We start from the raw sequence: 26380 nt of genomic DNA on the forward strand, positions 1-26380 counted from the left end.
CATATCTTTGAGTAGAAGGTGGTTATGTTATAGAAAAATGAATTAAGCATTAAGCATCCATAAAAAAATACTGGACTCCATACATCCTGAATATTCATTCAGTGGTGGGTGGTCTCCTTGGAACCATTACTCATAGATACTGAGTCGACTGTATGTAACAACTGCAAAGACGTATTTTATAACCCAAATTCTACCCATCTCCCTTGAAGTGCTAGTAACTTAACTTAGGGCCTCAAACTAGACAGGCACTCTATACCTCTAGCCTGTCAGCATTGGTTATTTTCAAGGTCTCCCTTTGTGCTAGGGCCTTCTGTACTACAATCCTCCTGTTTATGCCTCCCACTGTCACTGGTGATGACAGGTTTGGGCCACTTTGCTCTGCCTTTTTGTTTCTTCTGTCTGGAATAACAGGAACATTCCACTTTATCCAGCCACTAGATGAGAAGGAGTTCCACCAACTTTTTGCCCTGGCTGACCTGAAACTGTAATCCACTAATCTCTGCCTCCCAAGTAGCTAAGATTACAGAATTAAGCCAACGAACCCATGGCCCAAAATACTTCTATAAATTTATCCTTAGATATGCTTGTACAAGATAAGAATAGTATAATACAAGGCTATTCAGTGAGCATTTTGTAGTTTTATTACATGTATCATAAGAAAGATATGGATGGGAGAGGAGACACTTTCTATATATTTTATTTAGTGTTTTCTTATCTAAATCTATACCCTCTCCCCTTTTTTTGGGGGGGGAGGGTGTTCAGGTACTGTGCTTGGCCTTTTCACTCAAGGTTGGCACTCTACCACTTGAGCCACACCTTCTCTTATTATCTGAATCTAAATATTTTCTCAAATTTAAGAACTCAGTAAAACAAAATCAATTTTTAAAATTCATGTTGGAGCCAGGCACAGGGCCTTACCCCTGTAATCCTAGATACTCAGGAGGTTGAAATCTATGATCACAGTTCAAAGCCAGTTCAGGCAGGAAAACCCATGAGAAAAAAAAAAAAAGCATAAGTGCTGTGGCTCAAGTAGTAGTAGAACACTAGCCTTAAGCAGAAAAAAACAACAACTAAGGACAGTGCCTAGGTTCAAGCCTCAAGATTAGCATGCATACACAAAAATTAATGTTGGAGATTGAACCCATGTATGCTTAAGCACATACTCTACCACTAAGTTATTCCAGCCTCAAGTATTTAATCACTAAAGAATCCCAAGATAAATTTTATAGCTGCTAATCAACAACCTCTGTGTAACTGTAGTTCAAGAACACTAAATACATCGTCACTAAATGCATTAAATTCTCTTTAGTTGGAATTAAACTATCATGCTAAGACTGATTAAAAGCAGAAACTGGCAAAAATCTAAAAATAAAAAAAATCTTTCTATAGCCAGGCACTGGTGACTCACACCTGTCATACTAGCTACTCAGGAAGGAGGCAGGGATTTTGTGTATGCCTATGTACCTGTGTTTGTACATGTGTGTGCCTAAGTGTACACTACTCCTATGGCTTGAACACAGTGCCTGGGCCCTATCTCTGAGCTTTTGGCCTCAAGTCTAGTACTCTACCAATTGAGCCACAGTTCCACTTCCAGGAGGCTATGATCTGAGTGAGGATCATGGTTTGAAGCTAGCCTGGACAGGAAAGTACAAGAGAGTTTTATCTCTAATTAACCACCAAAAAAGCCAGAAGTGGAGCTGTGGCTCAAATGGTAAAGTGCTAGCCTTGAGCATAAAAGTCCAGGGAAAGCACCACAGCCTTGAGTTCAAATTGCATTACCAGCACCAAAAAAAAAAAAACTATCCATAATTTATCAGCAGGCCACTTCAAATATTTTGTTGCATTTCTTACACACACAATGGGGACTATATTAGTTCTGGTAAACTACACTTGTATTCTTTCTCAATGTAATATTACATGACTATTAAGCCTCAAAACAATTTTCAATAACTCAACAATTCAGTAACTCAACTCGATAACTCAACAATTGTTGGAATTGTCTATTCCCAGTTTTTGAAGATTTTTTAATGTCTCTTTTTTTTCTCTCCTGCAAATAAATCCCCAATGAAAATAAATCTCCAAAGACAAATCTGTGAACAGCTCTGATCTGTCCTTAGGATACAGTCCTAGATGTTAAAAACTGGTGCTTTAAGCCAGGCACCAGTGGCTCACGCCTATAATCCTAGCTACTCAGGAGGCTGAGATCTGAGGATGTGGTTCAAAGCCAGCCAGGGCAGGAAAGTCCGTGAGACTCTTATCTCCAATAAACCACTCAGAAAACTGGAAGTGGCGCTGTGGCTCAAATGGTAGGGCGCTCACCTTGAGCTGAAGACACAGGGACAGCACCCAAGCCCAGAGTTCAAGCCCCACAACCAACCAAAAACAAAAACAAAAACCTGGTGCTTTACCACTTGAGCCACAGCTCTACTTCCAGCTTTTTGGTACAACTGGAGACAAAAGTCTCACCTACTTTCCTGCCTGGGCTGGCTTCAAACTGCCATCCTCAGATCTCAGATGCTAGGATTACAAGAGTGAGCCATCAGCACCTGTCTATTGTTTAATTCAATAGTGAGGCAAAGAAAAAGGCCACCATACTAATTTGTAACTTCACTAGAGACTATACACATAAAATTTTAACTTTATTCTTACCTATTTCTTTTCTGCATATTTGACTCCTAGCTCCATTTTGTTTTTTCCATTCGCTCAAGGGTAGAGCTCTACCATTTTCAGCCACAGCACCATTTCCAGTTTTTGGGGGATTAACTGGAGATTACAATCTCATGGACTTTCCTGCCAAGGCTGTCTTAGAACCGTGATCCTCATATCTCAGCCACCTGAGTAGCTAAGATTACAGATATGAGCTATTGATACCTGGCCAGCTCATTTTTTTTTGTTCCAATCCTGGGGCCTGGACATTGTCCCTGAGCTTCTTTTGGTCCAGGCTAGCCCTCTACAACTTGAGCCACAGTGCCACTTCTTGCTTTTTCTGTTTATATAATACTGAGGAATCGAACTCAGGGGCTTTATGCATGCTAGGCAAGTACTCTACCAATAAGCCACAGGTTATATGGCCTCAATAACAGTTAATCAGGAAAGCTATCCAGTATCAGGTAAGGAAGTGAACCCAGGGGATGCACAGGGACAGGCAGGATCTCAGTATTTTAGAATCTCAATTACAACTATCACTCAGGATTCCTAGGGTCAAATGCTCAAAAGCTGCATCTCTAGACTGTTTTTATTTTTGAGAAAGGGCCTCATACAGACTGTCCTTAAACTTCTGATCCTCTTGCCTCAGTAGGCTGAGATCATCTACAGGTATCACTACTTCTGACCCATGCTGGGTTTTTGGGGGCCAGTCCTTGAAGCTTGAACTCAGGGCCTAAGCCCTGTTCCTGAGCTTCTTTTGCTCAAGCCTAGTGCTCTATCACTTGAGCCACAACACCACTTCCAGCTTTTTCTGAGTAATTTATTGGAGATAAGAATCTCACAGACCACAAGAAATAGTTGTCTTGTCAAAGCTTATAGAATTCACAAACTTTATAAACCAAGATAATGACAATTTACCTTGTGCAGGTTAAAATGTGTTTGTGATTGTGTTTGTAGGCAGAAAAGCTCAGGGACAGTGCCCAGGCTCTGAGTCGAAGCCTCAGTAGTAGCACACACGTGTGTGCATACATACAACCTAATGAAGAGACTGAAATTCATGTAAGGGAAGAGATCTAGTTTGGAGACATTTCACACAGTCTAAAAAACAGTACGGTCTGAGGAGCATGGTTCAAAGATAGCCTAGACAGAGAAGTCTGTGAGATTTTTTTAAAATATTTTTTAATTGAGATTAAGTGATTAGATAAGTTTCACAAATTTCACAGTATTGTAGGACAGTGATACTTATCTCCAATTAACCACCAGGAAATGAAGTAGAGCTATAGCTCAAAGTGGCAGAGCACTAGCCTTGCGCATAAAAGCAGGACAGTACCCAGGCCCCAAGTTCAAGTCCCATGACCAAAAAAAAAAAAAAAAAAAAGGTGTATGTTTTCCTCTTGTTTACAGATCCTTTGTTATGAATGTCTCAGGTATAAATCAAATAATTAGCAAGGAAAGAAATCTTTCTCTCATTATAGATGCTTGTAAAGTATTTCAATGGAAATGTAGGATGGAACAGCTAGACAGAACTTTGGTTCCAAGAAAGGTTAACTGGAAATTCAAATATGGGAATCAGTAATATACATTTTTTTTTTTGGTCGGTCGGTCGTGGGGCTTGAACTCTGGGCTTGGGCGCTGTCCCTGAACTCTTCAGCTCAAGGCTAGTGCTCTACCATTGGAGCCACAGTGCCACTTCCAATTTTCTGGTAGTTAATTGGAGAGAAGAGTCTCACAGACTTTCTTGCCCACACTGGCTTTGAACTGCAATCCTCAGATCTCAGCCTTCTGAGTAGTTAGGATTACAAGCATGAGCCACCAGCATCCAACTATATTACCTTTTGTGTAAAAGGAATTTTCATCTATAATAGAAATTTTCATTTCTAAGTATATCTTCTCTACCAGGGAGAACCACCACAAACTATCACCAAATTTACTTTTGTTTAAGGTCTTCCTCCTGGTTATCTCTTTGTAACTGGGACTCCCTCACACCCTTCTTTATTTCAGAGGAATTTGATGATTTTAAGCCACCATGACTGTCACAAATTTACTGTTTCACCTACTTCCTATGTGTATATGAGGTATATATGTTATTAAGCTTCAGGTTTGTTTTCTCTTGTTAAATCTGTCTTTTGCTACAGGGGTCAACCCCAACTAAGAAAAAGAATTACAGGAAAGCTTTGAATAATAACAAAATTCAACCAAAATTACAACCTAGCCATCTCAGCTAACATCATAATATTTTCTTTCCAATAATTGTTTTAATATTTTTGAAAGAAGAGAAAGGCTTTTTCACCTACCTTTCTTTCAACCGATGGTGGGTGGAGAATGAGAATTTTGGAGGACTTATAAGTGAGCAATGTAAATATTGTTACTTCTGCTATCAAAGGGACACACAAAACAATCAAGAGGTGTACTTCTAGCACACCAGAGTTGTTTCTTTTTTTCAACACTTCTTACCTGGTTATTTTCTTGATCTTCAAATACAAAATCTTGCTGCATAACTTCATTTTCTAAGTTACTGCCAGCCACAGGTTCTGAACAGTCTCTATTACTATCACTGGCATTAATAACATCATCAGCAATATCAACCCTAATAAAGAAAAGTAAAAAGAAAAAATGAAGCCAAGTGACAAATACATAGTGCCTCTAAAATAAACATCAATGATGATCAAAACGCTTACACTGTTGTTGGTTTTACTTTTGTGTGTGTGCATGCCAGTATTAGGCTTAAACTCAGGGCCTGGGCACTGCTGCTGAGCTTTTTTGCTCAGGGAAAGCACTCTACTATCCAAGTGCTAACACTAGAGAGGAGTTGCATGGACTTTCTTGCCCATCTAACTTTTAACTGTAATCCTTAGATCTCAGCTTTCTGAGTTGTTAGGATAACAAACATGAGTCGTCAGCACTCAGAAATTTTTATTTAAGACAGGGTCTTGGGCTGGGAATGTGGCTTAGTGGTATGCCTAGCATTCATGAAGCCCTGGGTTCAATTCCTTAGTACCACATAAACAGAAAAAAACAAAAGTGGTACTGTAGCTCAAGTGGTAGAGTGCTATCCCTTGAGCACAAAAAGATTCAGCCCCAGGACTGGCAAAAAAAAAAAAGTCAGGGTCTTACTATAGAGATCCAGCTATTGTAAAACTATTATCTTCTGGCCTCAGTGTCCCAAGTGTAAGAATTAATTATATGCACTGTCTATAACTACAGAAATCCATCGTTTATGTATGCTGTTAGATTGTAAAATCTGCTATTTTTTGTCTACTGGTGATATTGTAAGAGATCTTGTAAAAATTTTCATAAGCATCTTTAATAGATTAGCAAAATATTGTAAAAATGATCATATTGCCAAACACAAAGTACAAATTCAATGCAATACTCAGCAAAATCTCAACATAATTCCTCACAGAATTACAGAAATAAAGCCAAAAGTACATTAGAAGGCAAAAGAGACTCCAAATAGCAAAAGTAATTCTAAGTAAAAACAGCACCACTGGAAGTATCTAATACAGACTTCAAATTATATTACAGTACCACAGTAATGAAACAATTTGGTACTGGCACAAAGAGAGACCTGAAGACCAATGGCACAATGTAATAGATCCAGAAATAAAACCACACATCTACAGTGAACTTATTTTTTACAAAGAAGTCAAGAACATACAATGGAGGGGGCTGGGAATGTGGCTTAGTAGTAGAGTGTTTGCCTGGCATGCATACAATTTCTTAGTAACACATAAACAGAAAAGGCTGGAAATGGCACTGTGGCTCAAGTGGTAGAGGACTAGCCTTGAGCAGAAGAAGCTCAGGGACAGTGCCCAGGCTGAGTTCAAGCCCCAGGACTGGCAAAAAAATTAATTAATTAAAAATACAGCCTGGCACTGGTGGCTCACGCCTGTAATCCTGCTACTCAGGAGGCTGATATCTGAGAATCGTGGTTCAAAGTCAGCCCAGGCAGAAAAGTCCATGAGATGCCAATTAACCAGCAGAAAACGGAAGTGGCTCTGGGGCTCAAGTGGTAGAGCACTTGCTTTGAGCTGAAGAGCTGAGGGGCAGCGCCCAGGCCCAGAGTTCAAGCCCCACAACTGACAAAACAAAAACAAAAAAACAATGGGGAAAAGACAGCCACATCAACAAATAGTACTAAGGTATCTATCTGCAGGAGACAGAAAGTGTAACTATATCTCTCATCCTGTATGAAAATGAACTCCAATTACACCAAATAGGTCAAAGTAAGAACTTTTAAGTATACTACAGGTCACAGATCAATGTTTGCTGAATAGGGTTTTAGATGCACAGAGGACTAAACAGAGAAAGAATTGACAAAGAATTGACAAATAGGACTATGTCAATTTAGTGTTTCTGAGCCAGGTGCTAGTGGCTTACTGCTATAATCCTAGCTACTCAGGAGGCTGGGATCTAAGGATTGTGGTTCAAAGCCAGCCTGGGCAGGAAAGTTCATGAAAACTCCTTTTTTTTTTTTGGGGGGGGGTCCGGTCGTGGGGCCTGAACTCTAGGCCTGGGCACTTTCCCTCAGCTCTTCAGCTCAAGGGTAACGCTCTACCACTTGAGCCACAGCACCACTTCCGGCTTTTTTCTTTTTGCTTATGTGGTGCTGAGGAATCAAACCCAGGGCCTCACACATGCATGACAAGCGCTCTATCACTGAGCCACCTTCCCAGCCCCCATGAAAACTCTTATCTCCCAATTAACCACCAGAAAACTGGAAGTGATGCTGTGGCTTAAAGTGGTAGAACACTAGCCTTGAGGGCAAAAGTGAAGGGATAGCACCCAGGCCCTAAGTTCCGGCCCCATCACTGACCAAAAGCCAAAAAAGTCTCACAGACTTTTCTGCCTGGCTGGTTTCAAAACATGATCCTCACATCTCAGCCCAATTAGTTAGGGGCATGAGACACAGGCACTCTGATTAATTTGAGCATGCTTTGAAGTTATTTTTCATATAACATAGTTCCTTTCATGACAAGTTCCTTTAATGACCAATGGCTCATACCTATAATCATAGCTACCCAGCATGAGATCTGAGGATCGAGGTTCAAAGCCAGCCCAGATAGGAAACTCTGAGATTCTTTTCTCCAATTATCCACCAAAAATCGGAAAATGAAGCTGTGGTTCAAGTGGCAGGGCACCAGCCTTGAGTGAAAAAGCTCAGGACTATAACTGGGCCCTAAGCTCAAGCCTACGGACCGAAACCAACACAAAAAATTAAAAAAATTAAAAAATGACAAGCTCACTGCTTCAACCAATGTTCAAGAAACAAAACCAGGTTATGCTGGACTTACTAATATATTTTATGGGTGAGAAATGACCTTTTCTTTTTTCATCATGGGGCTTGAACTCTGGACCTGGGCGCTGTCCCTCAGCTCTTTAGCTCAAGGCAAGCACTCTACCACTTGGGCCACAGAGCCACTTGCACTTTTCTGGTGGTTTATTGGAGATAAGAGTTTCACAGACTTTCCTGACCCGGCTGGCTTTGAATCACGACCTTTGAATCAGATCTCAGCCTCCTGAGTAGCTAGGATTACAGGCATGAGCCACTAGCACCCAGTTTGAGAAATGGCATTTTCAATGTTAACTAAGAGCATAAAATTTAAGGCTGGACCATGAGAGCCCATGCCTATAATCCTTGCTACTTAGGAGGCTGAGATACAGAGGATTGCAAGGTTATAGTTTAAGGCCAGCCCAGGCAGAAAAGTCCATAAAACTACATCTCCAAAACAGCCAACAAAAAAGCAGGGCTGGAGGTATGACTCCAGAGGTAGACCAGCATCCAAACAAACAAGAGGCTATGAGTTTGAAACAAGGGTAGGGGGAAAGTCTGGTGAGGATCTGATGTTCAGAAATCCCCAAGAAGGGGCTGGGAAAGTGACTCAGTGGCAGAGTGCTTGCCTCGCATGCATGAGGCCCTGAGTTCGATTCCTCAGCACCACATAAACAGAAAAAGCTGGAAGTGGCGCTATGGCTCAAATGGTAGAGCACTAGCCTTGAGCTGAAGAGCTGAGGGACAGCACCCAGGCCCAGAGTTCAAGCTCCACAACTGACCAAAAAAAAAAAAAAAAAAAAAAAAAAAGGAATCCCCAAGAAAAGACCCAGTTATTTAAGAAAAAATATTTTTAGGGTAACAATTCTATAACTTAAATAATGTCAAAATAGTTCTTATTGGCTATTAGGTCTTTCCTCATCACTCTTAGTACTCCCTGCTTCATTATTACACACCAGATTAAATTTTTAAAATCATAATCTATAACTGCCCTACAGATAAAAAATGTGGCTATTCTAATTTTTCTTTCTAAAATTCTGCAAATACAACACGTCAGTGAGTTGGCTTAACTGGGCATCAGTCACATAACTTAAATGTTAAATCCTATGACAATTATGGCATTTGAATGATAACTCAAAGAACAAAAAACAAAACAAAAAGGAACAAGTGGGACACTGGAGCACTAGAGGCTTATGACTATAATCCTAGCTATTCAGAAGGCTGAGATCTGAGGATCATGATTCAAAGCCAACCTAGGCAGGAAAGTCTGTGAGACTCTTATCTCCAATTAGCCACCTAAAGGCCAGAAATGGAGCTGTAGATCAAGTTGTAGAGGCTAGTCGAGCAAAAAAGCTCAGAGACAGTGCCCAGGACATGAGTTCAAGACCCAGGACCAGAAAATAAATAAATAAATAAATAAAATTAAGTGAAATTTGTCCAAATACATGATTCTACACAAATCAACTATATATAATGTTGCTGGAGAGAAAAGGAACAGTTTTCCTAATAATTCCTCACTACATGTGCTTGTGTGTGTCTCCCTCTCTCCCCATTCTTCCCCTTCCCCTTTTGTGCCCAGGACTAGCACACACAAAAGAGAAAGGGGAGGGGGGGGATTTCTTTCAAAGCTAAGTATATGGGTTTGGAGGCTTGGCTCCAAACACAGAGCACTAGCCAATGAACAAAAAGTAAGCATCAGATACTGAGTTTAAAAAAAAAATTATGGGCCTGGGAAGGTGGCTTAGTGGTAGAACGCTTGCCTTGCATTCCTGAGGCCCTGGGTTCGATTCCCCAGCACCACATAAGCAAAAAGAAAAAAGCCGGAAGTGGCGCTATGGCTCAAGTGGTACAGCGCTAGCCTTGAGCTGAAGAGCTGAGGGACAGCGCCCAGGCCCAGAGTTCAGGCCCCACGACCGGACCCAAAAAAAAAATTAAAAATAAAATAAAAATAAAAAATAAAAAAAAAATTATGAACACTCACGTACATACACTCTAAGAATATTCCTTTTACTTTTTTTATTGTTTTGTTTTTGTTTTATACTGGTCCTAGGGCTTGAGCTGAAAGACCTGGGCACTATCTGCGAACATTTTTGCTCAAGGCTAGCACTCTACCACTTGAGCCACAGCTCCACTTCCAGCTTTTTTAGTGCTTAAAGTCTCACTGACTTTCCTGCAAGCTGGCTTAGAACTCCAATCCTCAGATCTCAGGCTTGAGTAGCTAGAATTACAGGCATAAGCCACCAGCACCCAGCCAGAACATTCAATAGTTATCAATATATCAGGATATAACAACATTTTTTCAATTACTTCAAAGGATACTATTTTAGGAGAGAGGTTTTTTTTTGTTTTGTTTTGTGCCAGCACTGGGGCTTGAACTCAGGGCCTGGAGACTGTTCCTTAGGTTTTGAACTCAAAGCAATGCTCTACCACTTGAGCCACAGCTCTACTTCTTTTTGGTGGTTAAATGGAGATAAGTGTCTCGGGGGTTTTCCAGCCTGGGCTGGCTTTGAACCACAATCCTCAGATCTTAGCCTCCTGAGTAGCTAGGATTGCCTCTGTGTCACCAGTGTATAACTAGAATCTAAAATTTATCTGAAGAAAACTCATCTGGGGATGGGAAGGTGGCTCAGTGCAAGGCTTGCCTTGCATGCCTGAGGCCCTGGGTTTGATTCCTCAGCACCACATAAGCAAAAAGAAAAAAGCCGGAAGTGGCGCTGTGGCTCAAGCGGTAGAGCATTAGCCTTGAGCTGAAGAGCTGAGGGACAGCACCCAGGCCCAGAGTTCAAGCCCCACGACTGGACCCCCCCCTCAAAAAAAAAAAAAAAAGAAAACTCATCTGAAGCTGTGCATAGTAGTGGATGGCTATATTCCCAAAAGGAAGCCAAATCAGAAGATCACAAGTTTGCAGTTCGTCTGGGACACATAAGGAAGACAACAAAATGAAGACAAGGACGAAGAAGAAGGAAAAGCAGAAGTAGCCACTATCACTATGGTATCTAAAACCTGAAATCCTTGCTAGTTGGGTAGGGAGATAAGTATTTCAATATAATGTGGCAGGGGCATACAAGCTCAAGACTCCTTCTTATCAATGGCTGAGCCCAGTGGTTCCCACTCTTGTTATCCCAGCTACAGGAAGAACACAAGTAGGAATCCAGGCTGCCTCCAGCACAAAGTGAGACTACCTGAAAAATAAGCAATGCAAATACAGGATAAAAGTGAGGCTCAAGGGGCTGGGAAGGTGGCTCAGTGGTAAAGCGCTTGCCTTGCATGCCTGAGGCCCTGGGTTCGATTCCTCAGCACCACATAAGCAAAAAGAAAAAAGCCGGAAGTGGCGCTGTGGCTCAAGTGCTAGAGCACTAGCCTTGAGCTGAAGAGCTGAGGGACAGTGCCCAGGCCCAGAGTTCAGGCCCATGACCGGACCCAAAAAAAAAAAAAAAGTGAGGCTCAAATTGTAAACTGCCTAGCAAGTGTAATGCTCTGAGTTTAATCCCCAGTACTGCCAAAGGAGAAAAAAAAAAGGAAAACTCATCTTCACCACATGTATTAGTGGAAAGTTTCACATGTTCCTGTTATAATACATAAATAACTAATTTAATATCTATATACACTCTTTCCTCTCAAATGAGCACAATAAATTCATATTTTTACAGCTTAGTAATATTTTTAAATTTCTAAGTTTGTTTTCTATATATATATACTACTTACTCTGCAGAGGCTGGTAAGATTCTGGCAGGAGATATTTGGGCACTGAAATCAAAGAAATTAGCTATGAAATGTTTCAATATTAAATTACTACAAAATGTGCTGAGAAACTGACAAACTTTGTATTGTCTTGATATATAACCAGGAGAGGGCACTAATTTTAAGGTTTTCAGTTAAATATCAGGCTGGAAATATTCTCTGAAACTTGTTAAAAGTTTCAAATATAAACAAAAAAATTTGATGTGCAAATACTTGTTTTTTTTGGGGTCCGGTCGTGGGCGTGAACTCTGGGCCCGGGTGCTGTCCCTCAGCTCTTCAGTTCAAGGCTAGCAATCTACCACTTGAGCCATAGCGCCACTTCGGCTTTTTTTTCTGCTTATGTGGTGCTGAGGAATTGAACCCAGGGCCTCATGCATGCAAGGCAAGCGCTCTACCACTGAGCCACCTTTTCATCTTTCTTTTGTTGGCAATACTGGGGTAATCTTCCACTTGAGTTATGTCCAGCCTTAAGAAAATTGATGTAATTAAATAAGATCATAATTGTAGAAGTATTTATTGAATATTTATTATGAGCTAAAGTTTGATATGCAATTATTTCATTTAGAAGTTCTGTTGTACATATGACCATAAGATGATGTTACATGAGATGAACCCCAAGATAGGGACACAAATATCTTTTCTTTCTTGCTATTATTTTTAACGTATTTATAATGTACTATGTGATTTTTCTGTTTCTTTTTATGTTCTTCCCCCACAGCTTAACCCCTGTTTTCTATTCTGGTGCCCTGCATCTTGTATATACATTTTTATAAATTGGGGAAGGGAAGAGAAATAACAAAATGCTTAAATAAGGATACACATTGACCCATTGTAACAATGAGATATATAAGACACTACATTGAAACAAACTTTACAACTTTGGGGGCAGGGAGGGAGGAGCTGGGGAGGTGGAGAGGGAAGGGATGGTAGGGGAAAAATGAAGGAGAAGGTAACAAGGCTGGACAGGAAATGTATTCATTATCTTACTCATGTAACTATAACTCCTCTGTACAGTATTTTTACAATAAAAAACATACATTTAAAAAAAAGTTCTCTATCTAAAAAGTTACACTATTTCCCCTTTCTAAAAAACATGCAAAGATGTTAAACTGCCCAAATGCACACAGCCCCCAGGTTGATGATCCCAAGACACTCCCCCCTACCCTCCAACCCCCACCCCCGCCCAACCCGTGGTCATGGGGCTGGAACTCTGAGTGCTGTCCCTCAACTCTTCAGCTTAAAGTGAATGTTCTACCACTTGAGCCACAGTGCCACTTCTGGTTTTCTGATGGTTTGATGGAGACAAGAGCTTCACAGACTTTCCTGCCTGGGCTGGTTTTGAACTGCAAACCTCAGATCTCAGCATCCTGAGTATCTAGGATTACAGGCATGAGCCATTGTCGGCCGGTTCCCAAGATCCTTATAATTAATGAAGTTGCAGCCAGGTGTTGATGACTCATGCCTTTAATCCTAGGAGGCTGAGACCTGAGGATTGCAGTTCAAAGCCAGCACAGACAGGAAAAGTCTGTGAGACTTATCTACATTAACCATCAAAAAGCCAGAAGTGGGGCTGCGAATGTGGCCTAGTGGTATAGTGCTTACCTAGTATGCACAAAGCTCTAGGTTCTATTCCTCAGTGCCAGATAAACAAAAAGCTGGAAGTGGAGCTGTGGCTCAGGGACAGTTCCCAGACCCTGAGTTCCAGCCCTAGGACTGGCAAAATAAAGAAAAAACAAATAAGCTGATTAAAAAAAAAAAAGCCAGAAGTGAAGTTGTGGCTCAGGTGGTAGAGCACTAGCTTTCAGCAAAAAAGATCTCAGCCTCCTGAGTAGGTAGGATTATTGGTGTGAGCCACCAGAATATGGCTGTCATCAGTCTTTTTCTAGTAGTGTCATACAAATAAGTTTAAATATTTAGGTACTTGGGCTGGGAAGGTGGCTCAGTGGTAGAGCGCTTGCCTTGCATGCCTGAGGCCCTGGATTCGATTCCTCAGCACCACATAAGCAAAAAGGAAAAAGCCGGAAGTGGTGCTGTGGCTCAAGTGGTAGATTGCTAGCCTTGAGCTGAAGAGCTGAGGGACAGCACCCAGGCCCAGAGTTCAGGCCCCACGACCGGACCCAAAAAAGTAAAATATTTAGGTACTTACCCAATAAAAGACCAAAAAGAAAAATGAAACTTTCCCAAATGAGTTTTAATGTCAACTAGGATCATTCTCTGATATTTTGCTCCAAAAATCTCTTGCTTATATTTTAAGTTTCAGTAACCAACTACTATTTGTTTTTTGGGGGGTTTTTTGGGTAGGTCATGGGGCCTGAACTCTGGACCTGGACGCCGTCTCTTAGCAATTCAGCTAAAGGCTAGCGCTCTACCATTTGAGCCACAGAGCTATTTCCGGCTTTTTCTGCTTATGTGGTGCTGAGGAATCCAGTCCAGGGCCTCATGCATGCAAGGAAAGCACTCTACCACTGAGCCACCTTCCCAGCTCATTAGTTGCTATTTTTGCGGGCATGTACCTACTGGTCCTGGGGCTTGAACTCTGGGCATAGGTGCCAATCCTGAAGTTTTTTGCTCAAGGCTAGTGTTCTACCACTGAGTCACTGTTTCACTTCCAGATCAATGGACTTTTCTGCCCAGACTGGCTTTGAACCATGGTTCTCATACTTCAACCTCCTGAGCAGCTGGATTATGGGTATGAGGCACCAGTACCTTAGATTTCATGCATGCACGTCTGTATACATGCATGCACGTATATGGATAACTAGTACTGGGACTTGTCAGGGACTGAGCTGATCCTTTGCTTTTTTGCTCAAGCCTAGTGCTCTTTCACTTGAACCATATGTGGCTCAACTTGTGGCTTTTTGGGGTTTAATTTCAGGTAAGATTCTCACAAACTTGGGGCTGGGAAGGTGGCTCAGTGGTAGAGCACTTGCCTTGCATGCATGAGGCCCTGGGTTCGATTCCCCAGCACCACATAAGCAAAAAGAAAAAAAGCCACTGGCACCTGGCTGGAGATTCCTATATTTAAATAAAGGTAAAAGTGGTAACTGAATATTCCCTATCAAGGTTGCTGCTTTAAATTTTCTTCTTGCTCTTTTTCTTTTTTTTTTTTCCTTGCTCTTTTTCATACTCAAATATCAATCTTTCACATAGTTATAATTTGGGTTTAGTGTTTAAGATACTCTACATCTAAAATGACATGCTCTAAATCTAAAGTTCATCTAACCCAAATATTTACCTGGATACAAGGTCACATGCACCTCCATGTTCACTGCAGCACTGTTTACAATAGCCAAGACATGGAAACAACCCAGATGCCCCACTACAGATGAATGGATCCAAAAATTGTGGTACCTATATACACTAGAATATTATGCAGCCATTAGAAATAATGGCATTCGCAGGGATGGATGGAACCAAAAAAAATCATGTTGAGTGAGGTAAGCCAAGAGCAAAGAGACAAACAGCACATGGTCTCCCTGATATATGGATATTAAATCCAAAACGTAAGAAGATACAACAAAGTAAATAAGACTTGAGAAACAAAGGACTCTGGTCATATCATTACTAAATGACCCTATGCTGCTGACCACATACATGGTATATATATATATATATATATATATATATATATATATATGCACATCAGAGGGAAACTAGGAAGAGGTCACAGAAACAGGGGAAAACATACAACAGGGGGACCTATCAGCTGCATTGGCCATTGATCAAAATGAAATAAACAACTCAATGGTAGCAATGGGAGGGAGGGAATGAGCAGGAAAATGGGAAGAGCTGACACTAAGCAAAAGGAAAGAAATGTACCTATCACCGATGTGGAAGAAATAATAGTATTATCAAAGCTCACAGAATTCACAAAGACAATTTACGCCATGAAGGTTAGAATGTGTTTGTGACTTTAACTAAGTATCACTAACTCACAATACTGTGGAATTTGTCAAATTTATATAATCACTTAATCACAGTAAAAAAAAAAATATATATATATATATCAATCTTTCACATAGTTATAATTTGGGTTTAGTGTTTAAGATAATCTATATCTAAAATGACATGCTCTAATTCTAAAGTTCATCCAACCCAAATATTTACCTTGTTGATGGTGTAACACTATTTGCTTCCAGGATATTTTCAGTCATCCTTAATTGTACCACTTCTGGCATGTCATTTGATTTTTCTACACCCTCTTCTGGAAGTTCTTCTATATGTTCCAGCTTTTCATCTTCTTCCTCAGAAAGTTCGTTAACCTATATAAATAAAAGGAAACTCAAAATTAAAATGTAACAAAAACCTAATGTATCTAAAATATACATTCTAAGAAAATTATAAACATAATTCATTTTTATTCCCTGATTTCCTAAGATCAGTATCTCATATAAAGAAATTGTCAACTTATTTTTGTACTGGTATGGTTGGGAGGGGGAGGCCTTGAACTCATGGCCTAGGCACTGCCCTTAGCTCTTTTGCTCAAGGCTGGTGCTCTAGCACTTGAGCCCACATCCACTTCTAGCTTTTTGATGGCTGAGATAAGAATATCTTGGATTTGGGCTGGGAAGGTAGCTCAGTGGTAAAGCGCTTGCCTTGCATGCCTGAGGCCCTGGGTTCGATTCCTCAGCACAACATAAGCAAAAAGAAAAAAGCCGGAAGTGGTGCTGTGGCTCAAGTGGTAGAGCGCTAGCCTTGAGCTGAAGAGCTGAGGGATAGAGCCCAGGCCCAGAGTTCAGGCCCCACGACTGGACCCAAAAAAATAATAATAATAATATCTTGGATTTTCCTGAACAGGCTGGCTTGAATTTCAACCTCCATCCTCAGATATCAGCCTCTTGAGTAGCTAGGATTATAGGTATAAGCCCCCTGGGACCGGGCCTGTCAACTTTTCTATATTAACATAAAATTATAGGACTGGGGGTATAACTCAGTGGCAGAACATTAGCCTAGCATGACAAAGCCCTGAGTTTACCATAGCACCACAAAAATACGATTTTAAAAAATGAAAATAAAAGTAACGACTTATAAGTCAAACAAACATTTTGAATCAGAAACTAATGATTGTGTTAGTTCCATTCATCAGCAGGAATATAAGACTGCAGACATGGGGCTGGGAAGGTGGCTCAGTGGCAGAGTGCTTGCCTTGCATGCATGAGGCCCTGGGTTCAATTTCTCAACACCACATAAGCAAAAAAATCTGGAAGTGGCGTTGTGGCTCAAGTGGTAGAGCACTATTCTTGAGCTGAAAAGCTGAGGGATAGTGCCCAGGCCCAGATTCAGGCCCCAAAACTGACAAAAAAAAAAAAAAAAAAGACTACAGACAAAAACCAGTGGCTTGTGGCTGAGAATGTGGCTTAGTAGTAGAGTGCTTGCCTAGTATTCATGAAACCCTGGTTTGATTCCTTAGTACCACATAAATGGAAAAAGCCAGAATTGGTGCTGTGTATCAAGTGGTAGAGTGCTAGCCTTGAGCACAGAGAGGCTCAGGGACAATGCCCAGGCCCTGAATTCAAGCCCAGGAATGGCAGGAAAAAAGAAAACCAAACCAGAGGCTTATGCCTGTACTCCTAGCTCTACTCAGGAGGTTAAGATTTGAAGGCTGTGATTCAAAGACAGCCTGGGCAGAACTAAGTACATGAGATTATCTCCAATAAACTACCAAAAAAAAAAAAAAAAGCTGTAAATGGGGCTGTGGGAGAAACTCTAACCTTGAGCAAAACAAAAGCTAAGCAACAGTGCCCAGGCTCTGAGGTCAAGCTCTAGGACAGACACCAAAAAGAAAAAAAAAAAGACTGCAGGCTATGAAAAGGCCTGCACATTAATATTAAAGGAAGTTTTTTGATGTTTTGTTATTTCTAGGTTTTCTTATTTTGTTTTTTCATGGTACTAAGGTTTGTCTGAGCTTGCTAGGTAGGCAATGTATCAATTAAGCCATGCCCTAAGTTCCAAATTTGTACACTAATAGCCACAAGAAACTTCGAACTTGTTTTTCCAGTTACCTGGTGTAGTTTTTTGGTTGGTTGTAGGGCTTGAACGCTGGACCTCAAGGCTAGCATTCTACCACTTGAGCCACAGCACCACTTCCGATTTTCTGGTGGTTAACTAGAGAGAGTCTCATGGGAACTTTTCTACTGGAGCTGGTTTGGAACCATGATCCACAGATCTCAACCTCTTGAGTAGCTAGGATTATAGGTGTGAGCCACTGGAGCCTGAGTTTTATCCTTTTGACATTAACAGGTTTGTTTTTTTTAATTTGGTAAACCAAGTGGTCTGCCTTTCAGCAACTGACTAATTTTAACTGTGATTTTTATTTCATTTGTATCCAACTACTGCTATATATCTCGTTCCCTGGATATTTTGTTTTGAAACAGAAAATGGCTATGTTCAATGACTACAATTTCTTATTAAAAAAACAAAAAATAAACAAAAAAGCTGGGTGCCAGTGGCTCAATCAGGAGGCTGACATCTGAGGATTGTGGCTAGAAGCCAGCCTGTGCATGAGACTTAACTCCAATTAATCACCAAAAAGCTGGGGCTGGGAAGGTGGCTCAGTGGTAGAGTGCTTGCCTTGCAAGCCTGAGGCCCTGGGTTCGATTCCTCAGCACCATATAAGCAAAAAGAAAAAAAGCCGGAAGTGGCGCTGTGGCTCAAGTGGTAGAGCGCTAGCCTTGAGCTGAAGAGCTGAGGGACAGTGCCCAGGCCCAGAGTTCAGGCCCCACAACCGGACCCCAAAAACAAAAACAAAAACAATCACCAAAAAGCTGGAAGTAAAGCTATGGCTCAAATGGTAGAAAGCTATCTTTGAGTGAAAAAGTTAAGGGACAATGTCCAGGTTCTGAATTAAAGCCCCAGGACTGAAACACACAAAATAATCCTACCTGAAAGTGTTGTCTTTTAGGAAATGTCAGCTAATGTCTAACTCATATTTAACTTTTCACAAGGAAATGGAACTTTATAGCAAGAAAGAACTCATGTAAGGTGTTTGGTTTTGTCTCATTTTGAAGCCTAAACTCAGGGTCTCAAACTGTTGCTTGATTTTGTCCCACATGCCTAGTGCTCCAACATTTGAGTCACTTCTCCACTTTCAGCTTTTTGCTGGTTAATTGGAAATACGAGTCTCCAGGATTTATCTGACCAGAATTTTGTCCAAACCTTTATTCTTAGATCTCAGCCTCCTAGGAGCTAGAATTATAGGCAGAGGATTTTTTTTTTTAAAGACATCTGTTTCTGCAGTTGATGCTGGTTCACTCTTGTAATTCTAGCTACTCAGTAGGTTGAAATCTGAGGACTGCAGTTCAAACCCAGCCTGGGCAGGAAAGACATTGAGACTCTTATCTCCAATTAAACACCAAAAGTCAGAAGTGGAGCTGTGGCTCAAGTGGTAGAACACTACCTTGGGACAGTGCCCAGGCCAAGTTCAAGCTCCAGGACTGGCACACACATACAAAAAAAAAAATCTATTTTAAATTTATTTTATCTCCAATTAATAGAGATGTGGCAGTGATAGAACACCAGCCTTAAAGTTTAAGTGAAAATTCAAGCCCCAGGGTCTGCACCAAAAAAAAAAAAAAAGTGTTGATCTTTTCCTCTACCTTAAATTTCTCACCCTTTGCCTAGGCTAATACCTTTGGGGGAAAAAAAAAACATACTTTTCTTATTAAATAAACAATGCCTACACGAATAAGGGCGGAAAAAGTATAAAATATCAACCCTATACTCTGACTTAAATGCCTTTATATAGCTAGTATGCTCTAGGCTCTAGATTCAATCTGCAGCACAGCAATATATAATAAGCAGGGCAACAGTGGCTCGTGCTTATAATTCAACTACTTAGGAAGTTGAGATTTGAAGATCACAGTTCAAAGCCAGCCTGGGTAGGAAAGTCCATGTGATTCTTAATCTGATTATAAACAAAAATCCAGAAGTGGAATTGTGGCTGAAGTGGTAAAGCACCAGCCTTGAGCAAAAAAAGCTCAGAGACAGCATCAAGGCCCTGAGTCAGCCCAGGCAGGAAAGTCCATTAGACTCTTACCTCCAATTAACTACTAGAAAACTGGAAGTAGCACTGTGGCTCAACGTGGTAGAGCACTAGTCTTGAGCAAAAAAAGCCCAGAGTCAGTGACCAGGTCCTGAGTTCAAACCCCAAGACCAACAACAAAAAGTACTTTTCCTATTACCTAAATTGGGGACAAAGTTGTTCAAGGGGAAAAAAAAAAAACCTCATTGGCTACATGGATGTGTCACCTGATTACAAATATTAATCAAGAGAATCACCCACAGTTCAAAACATAAATTCAGCATAAGTGTGTCAAAACCATAAAGGAGATTCTTGAAACACAGAATTTCTCCCTCCACATAGATTTTAAGATAGTCTTACCTGTTCAGTAATTGAACTCAAATCATTTGATAAAAAATCTTCCTCTTCATTTTCAAAAAACTCATAATAGTTTTCCAGAAGTCCCGCCATTATCCTGCTTACAATTTCTAGCTCTTTCATATCTTCCACATCTGTGTAAATGCTAAGAATAAAAGTCCAAATTGAATTGCGTTCTTAAATAACAGGTAAAGTTAGAAGAGAACCAATGAGTCACAGTATGAAACTGAGAACTCATGTCATCATCCTGTGCCTCAGTTTTCCCATCTGTAAAGCCTACCTAATTTGTACCCTGTTCACAGCAATGCTACAAAGTTTAATCAGAGCTACTATAAAAAAATAATACTTCACAATAATACTTGGAAGACAATACGATTCTAGTTTACAAATCTCATTCTAGAAATTGAGCAAAAACTTATTAAAAACTTACTGAAAGACATCTGGACCAAAGACAGCAGCCAAAGAATTTGCAGACCAAATTTCTTCATGATGTGATGCTACATTAGCTAAAAATCTACACAGAAACTTTAACAAACTGTAATTAACAGGTGGAAGCTGTTGCAAGAGGAACCTCAACTTTCTTCCAAATTCATCTTCATTATTATAATCTATAAAACATAATTACAGGTTTTCTTAATGAAGTAAAAAGCAAAGCTCAGATATTTTGCCAGGTTCACATTACTCCACCCACATCATTTCTTTATTATACCAATTCAAAACCTCTTCACTTCCTCTACTAGAGGCTAAATGCCTTAAGGCTTTGCATTTCACTTATTAATGTGGGAGAAGAGTTGAGAAGGGGGAGGTGGAAAAAAGGAACTCAAGTTTCTCAATTAATGGAAGATGTTTTCTTCATCTATTACTCATTGGCATCAATTCTCTAGTTTCCCTTTTTTAATTCTCTTCATAGTGTCTCCTGCATGACTATACCTGTGTTTCTCAACTAATGCCAACTATAAGTTAAAATACACTGACATTGCCAGTCAATATCAACTACTGAGCAAAATAGCAATTTGAAAAACTAATAATGTCACTAACATTTTTCACTATTATTATTCACTACTATTTCACTAATATTTTTCACTTTAAGGAATGGGAAAACAAGGAATGAACAACATGACAGACTTTATTATTCCCGCAGACATTTGGAAAAGATTAACTTCAGCAATATTAGTAGAACTAAATTAAATGGTCTTTTATTTCTTATTTGGTTTTCTTCTCTAAACTTTCTTTCTTAGTAAGTACATTTTATCACGTAAGCTAGGCCTTGTGTTTGTTACTAACAGAAACCAAGCCTATATGAACTTGATTGATGATAGAAAGGTAATTTCCCAAACGTACAGTCAAAATGAGTCTATTGCTTCAGTAATGAGTATCAACACAACTATATTTTATCCTAAAATTCTCTACAGGTTCTTAAAATTAAAGAGAGGACTTAGGGCTGGGAAGGAGGCTCAGTGGTAGAGCACTTGCCTTGCATGCCTGAGGCCCTGGGTTCGATTCCTCAGCACCACATAAGCAAAAAGAAAAAAGCCGGAAGTGGCGCTGTGGCTCAAGTGGTAGAGTGCTAGCCTTGAGCTGAAGAGCTGAGGGATAGCGCCCGGGCCCAGAGTTCAGGCCCCACAACCGGACCCCCCCCCAAAAAAAAAAAACAACAACAACAAAAAAAAAAGAGAGGACTTAATTTTTAGTGGTGGTATTCAAGTTTGAACTTAGTATGTTTGCATTATTACTAAGCATGCATGCTAACACTTGAACTCTTAAGTAAACTCTTATATAAAACTCTTGGCAATGGTTATGGTCGTAATATGGGCCATTTCTACAAAATGAAACACAAGGTTCAAGCTAGGCATGGTGGTTCCAACCTATAATCTAAGCTACACAGGATTAGTTTGAAGCCAATATAAACAAAAAAGTTTGTTGAAATTCCATGTTGACCAATGGCTAGGTATGGTGGTTTGCATCTGGCACCCTAGAAATATGGGGAACCACAAATAGGAAGACCACAATCTAAGTCAGCTAGCAAGACCCTATCCCAAAAACAACCAACGTAAGAAAAGCTTAGCAGAGTGGTCCAAGTGCTAATGTGCCTGCCCAGCAAAACATGAAGCCTAGTACAACCAAAAATACAAATATGTCTAAAAAGTCAAGAAAGGATTAGTCACATAGTTTTACTTAAAATTTAAGATGCAACCAGTAACATTTTTTTATTTGGTAAAATTACCAACTGTTCATTCCAATACTTTGATCTTCTATTAAATGGAATAGTCCCTGGATTTTTTTAAATCATCATACCTGTAACTGGTGGAAAATTTACTGTAACAACCTAAGCATTTTGCAGAACATGGTTACAAAAATCACATGTATCTACTAAAAACAAAACAAAAAAATAAGGGGGCTGGGTATGTGACTTAGTGGTAGAATGCTTGCCTAGAATGCATAAAGCCCTGGGTTCAATTCCTCAGTTACAACATAAACAGAAAAAGCCAGAAGTGGTGTTGTGGCTCAAGTGGTAGAGTGCTAGCCTTTAGCCAAAGAAGCTCAGAAAAAGTGCCCAGGTCCTGAGTTCAAGACCCAGGACTGCAAAAAATAAATAATAATAACAGTAATAATTATCAAACACAACTACACAACACTAACAAATTCTATGTGACATTCTCTCCACCTTTGTAGCACTTGCTTATCATAGATACATATTTTTATATTTATTTTTTCAACTATTTGTCCTCTATCCCCCCTTTAAAGTTTTAGTTTTGTTCTGTGCTGTATTATAGAATACTAGAATACTATCTAGCAGAAAGCAAGTATTCCCAAACAGCTGAATTTGCTATACACAATACACAATAGTGTATTTTATTTATAACAAATGGATCTAATAATTTAATCTCTTTTCAAGATCTAAAAACCTTTCCAAGAGAATGAACAATATAGATAATATTCTTCCTTACCTCCTCTGCCTCTAGTGTCTCTGTGATCAATCAAAAAGTAAACATTACTATATAATTCAGCAAGTTGCCATTCCTATAACTACATCCTATAGCCCCAAACAGAAAATGAAAAACTAAGAAATTAATCTCAAATACTATACTTATTGATTACATGTCAAGATTTCTAAAAAGGACTCTAAAATTATAATAAATGATTGACTCATTGATAAGAATCAAAGTATGTTACCTTGGGAGAGTTGCATTAAGTGAATATGCAAACTGCCAGGAATAACAGGTTCAGGAAGTTCTTGAAGGAAAAACCTAAGAAGACTAATAGCTGAGGGAACATCTGCTTCCTTAACCAAATCCACCTCTTCTCCACTGTCGTATCTCTGCCGAAGCCACTCCACTGTCTCAGCATTTCCATTGACTTGAAAAAGTCCTTGTTGCTCCAGACCTCCTACATTAGTTCAAGGCAAATATTAAACTGCAACTTCAACTACTTGATCAAACATATTCATTCTCAAATCAACTTAAAATGTTCATACTTCTGGAAGCCTTTCTGGGCTCCCCAGATTTGGCTAAAAGCCTTCAAGTCAGTCATCTAGAAACATACTGTCTCTGAGGGGTAGTCTATCTTATCCCACCCTTTATATCCATTAAAAATATTCCTATCACCCCCACTAAAAATGTTCTAGGCTAGGCAACTGTCATTTCTAGGCACATGAATTTAAGTAAAAAAACATAGTAAAGCTTTAAAAAGAATCCTATTGTTTTTCATGTTTTCCACTTTCCACATTAAAAAAAAAATTAAATCCAAGATCAAGGGTTAAGCTGTGTTTATTAAAACAAAAGCTAGCCCTCAAAGTAAGGAAATGTATACCATGTTCCTCAATATAGTCCACAACGTGGCGGACTATGAACGGAACCTCATTGTCTGGATGTCCTCCCTGCTGCAGCTCATCAAGTGGAATTCCAAATATTTTGTTAGCAAGAACGGAGTTGCAGTTACTCAAGGAAGGGGAGGAGCTCTTCCTCATATCTTTTTTGCAGCCAGAAATCAAAGCTGTCTTTTCTGCCAAATGAAAGACAAAAAAACAAAAAAAAACAAAACAAAACAAAAAAAAAAGACTATAATGATTAACAGGTGGCAATATGGACTAATACATTAAAGAAAAATGCTTTAACCTGAATGTGTTCTCATCTATTTTATGTCCCAGTTATTGGATTATTTTACAAATAAAGCTCCATATAATTATCTAAGTATTTTCTCCATATGACATCAGTTCTGAATGCTCTTGTTAAGTGTTTACACATTTAACAATGGCAAAACTGATTATTCAAAAATCAGCAAATGACACTAACTGATGTCTCAAAGACAAGTTCAAGGACAAATTTGACCCCATAATCTTTATTGACTAAATTTATTTAATTTCACAGGTAAAAAGTCCAATCCATCTTTAGACTCTAACATATGAGCCCTCAATTCACAAATAACCCAAATAGAGAAAAGTTCTTTTTATAGAGATGGGCTAATAAGCGTTGTTAACAGTCACTCTTTTTTGAGACATGGTCTCATGGCCCATGCTGATATGTACCAACACACCTAATAATTTTTTCTTTTGAATAATTATGAAACCCTGTATTGAAAAAAGGACTTCTTCTCTGAAAGTTGAGATATACAACTGAAAAAGTTTGAGGCCAACCTGGACTACATAATCAGGTCAGTTAACATAGGTCAGTCTGAGTTATAAAGTGAGACACTGTCTCAAAATACACAAAAAGAAAACAAGTTCTAGCAAAAAACAATCAATAAAGATGGATAAAGAGCCTGTCATAATGGTATACACCTGTAATCCCAGGTACTATGAAGGTGAACTAGAAGGACCCAGGAGGAAAAGGGTATTGAAACTCCATCTCAACCAACAAGTAGGGCAATAAGCTAGACAATAAGGCAGAAATGGTATGAGCCTGTAATCCCAGCTACTGAAATATATAGGTTAAGTAGGTCACAAGCTAAGGCTGGCCTGGGCAAAAAAGTGAATATCTATCTGAAAACTATGAAAGCAAAAAGGGCTGGGAACATGGCTCAAGTGATAGGCCATATGCCGAGTAAATGCAAGGCCCATACAGTATCAAAAAAAAAAAAAAAAATCAGGTGGTGGGAAGAAACAATGCCTCAGAAGCATTAGAAAAAAAATCCCAAGAAAAATTTATAAAAATCTAGTACTGGGTCTGGGAAGGTGGCTCAGTGGTAGAGCACTTGCCTTGCATGCCTGAGGCCCTGGGTTCGATTCCCCAGCACCACATAAGCAGAAAGAAAAAAAAACCCGGAAGTGGTGCTATGGCTCAAGTGGTAGAGCACTAGCCTTGAGCTGAAATGCTGAGGGACAGCACCCAGGCCCAGAGTTCAGGCCCCACGACCAGACCCAAAAAATAAATAAATAAATAAACAAAATCTAGTACTATGTATTTTATCTTTAAAAGAAAAACTTTTCAAAAACCTGAAACAAAACTAAATACAGGGGGCTGGGAAAGGTGGCTCAGTGGTAGAGTGCTTGTCTTGCATGCATGAGGCCCTGGGTTCGATTCCTCAACACCACATAAGCAGAAGAAGCTGTAAGTGGGGCTGACGTTCAAGTAGTAGAGTATTAGCCTTCAGCTGAAAAGCTATGGGATAGTGCCCAGGCCCAGAGTTCAGGCCCCACAACCGACAAAAAAAAAAAAACAAAAACTAAATACAGATCACAAAGATTAATCTACTCAAGATTCGAAAATTTAAAAAAATAGGCCTACTGATCAATCATATACCCTTTGGATCAAGAATATGTCACATGACTAGGAAACAATCCAACTAATTTACTAGAATTTACTAGAAATTAATTTAAGAACAAGAAAATGCCATAAATTTACATAGTCTCAGACAAATAACATCTACTTAACACATGTAGTCCAGCTTGTAACTACAAAACTTCAATGTTAATACTCAAATTGCAGCCTAGAATAACTAATAATAATAACCAAGGAGAGAAAAGAAAAAGAGCAGCTACAAGGGGTAAACTCAAAAAATCTCTGTGCATTTACCCTTGTGAAAACTTACCTCTGAGTACTTAAACACCTAAGTTTAAAAAATGTCTTTTGCACCAGCTACCCTCACTGAGCAAGCATTTTTTTGTCATTTATGGTTGTTTGAGATTATGGCAGAAGATCAGCCTGTAGTTCCTCATTGAAGAAACGCAGAACTTGATCAGCACTTCAGCAGTTAATCTAGAAGGGGAAAAAAATAATTTTGATTCCCATAGTATCTTTTTTTTTTTTGTCAGCTTGAACTCTGGGTCTGGGTGCTGTCCCTCAGCTCTTCCACTCCAAGTTAGTGTTCTACCATACCACTACTTCTGGTTTTCTAGTGGTTAACTG

General features: G+C 39.6%; 1 protein-coding gene across 5 annotated transcripts in view; it reads right to left on the reverse strand.

Moving 5' to 3' along the window:
- Fam13b (family with sequence similarity 13 member B) overlaps positions 1-26380 on the reverse strand; it is a 70233-nt gene that overhangs the window by 33956 nt on the left and 9897 nt on the right. For 3 of the 5 annotated variants that reach the window (XM_070036066.1, XM_070036069.1, XM_070036067.1), the window contains exons 2-9: positions 26064-26230; positions 23847-24038; positions 23211-23423; positions 20467-20644; positions 20040-20181; positions 15767-15921; positions 11624-11665; positions 5101-5233 (exon numbers count right to left, since the gene is read on the reverse strand). In XM_070036066.1, coding sequence (XP_069892167.1) covers positions 5101-5233; positions 11624-11665; positions 15767-15921; positions 20040-20181; positions 20467-20644; positions 23211-23423; positions 23847-24003 — 1020 coding nt within the window. In that variant the 5' untranslated portion in view covers positions 24004-24038; positions 26064-26230. The remainder of the gene's footprint in view (positions 1-5100; positions 5234-11623; positions 11666-15766; positions 15922-20039; positions 20182-20466; positions 20645-23210; positions 23424-23846; positions 24039-26063; positions 26231-26380) is intronic. The other 2 variants (XM_070036070.1, XM_070036068.1) reach the window with 1 other exon arrangement.

This window comes from Dipodomys merriami, unplaced genomic scaffold (genome assembly GCF_024711535.1).
Source record: "Dipodomys merriami isolate MVZ:Mamm:240054 unplaced genomic scaffold, mDipMer1.0.p SCAF_27, whole genome shotgun sequence".
NCBI classification, from domain to species: Eukaryota; Metazoa; Chordata; class Mammalia; order Rodentia; family Heteromyidae; genus Dipodomys; species Dipodomys merriami.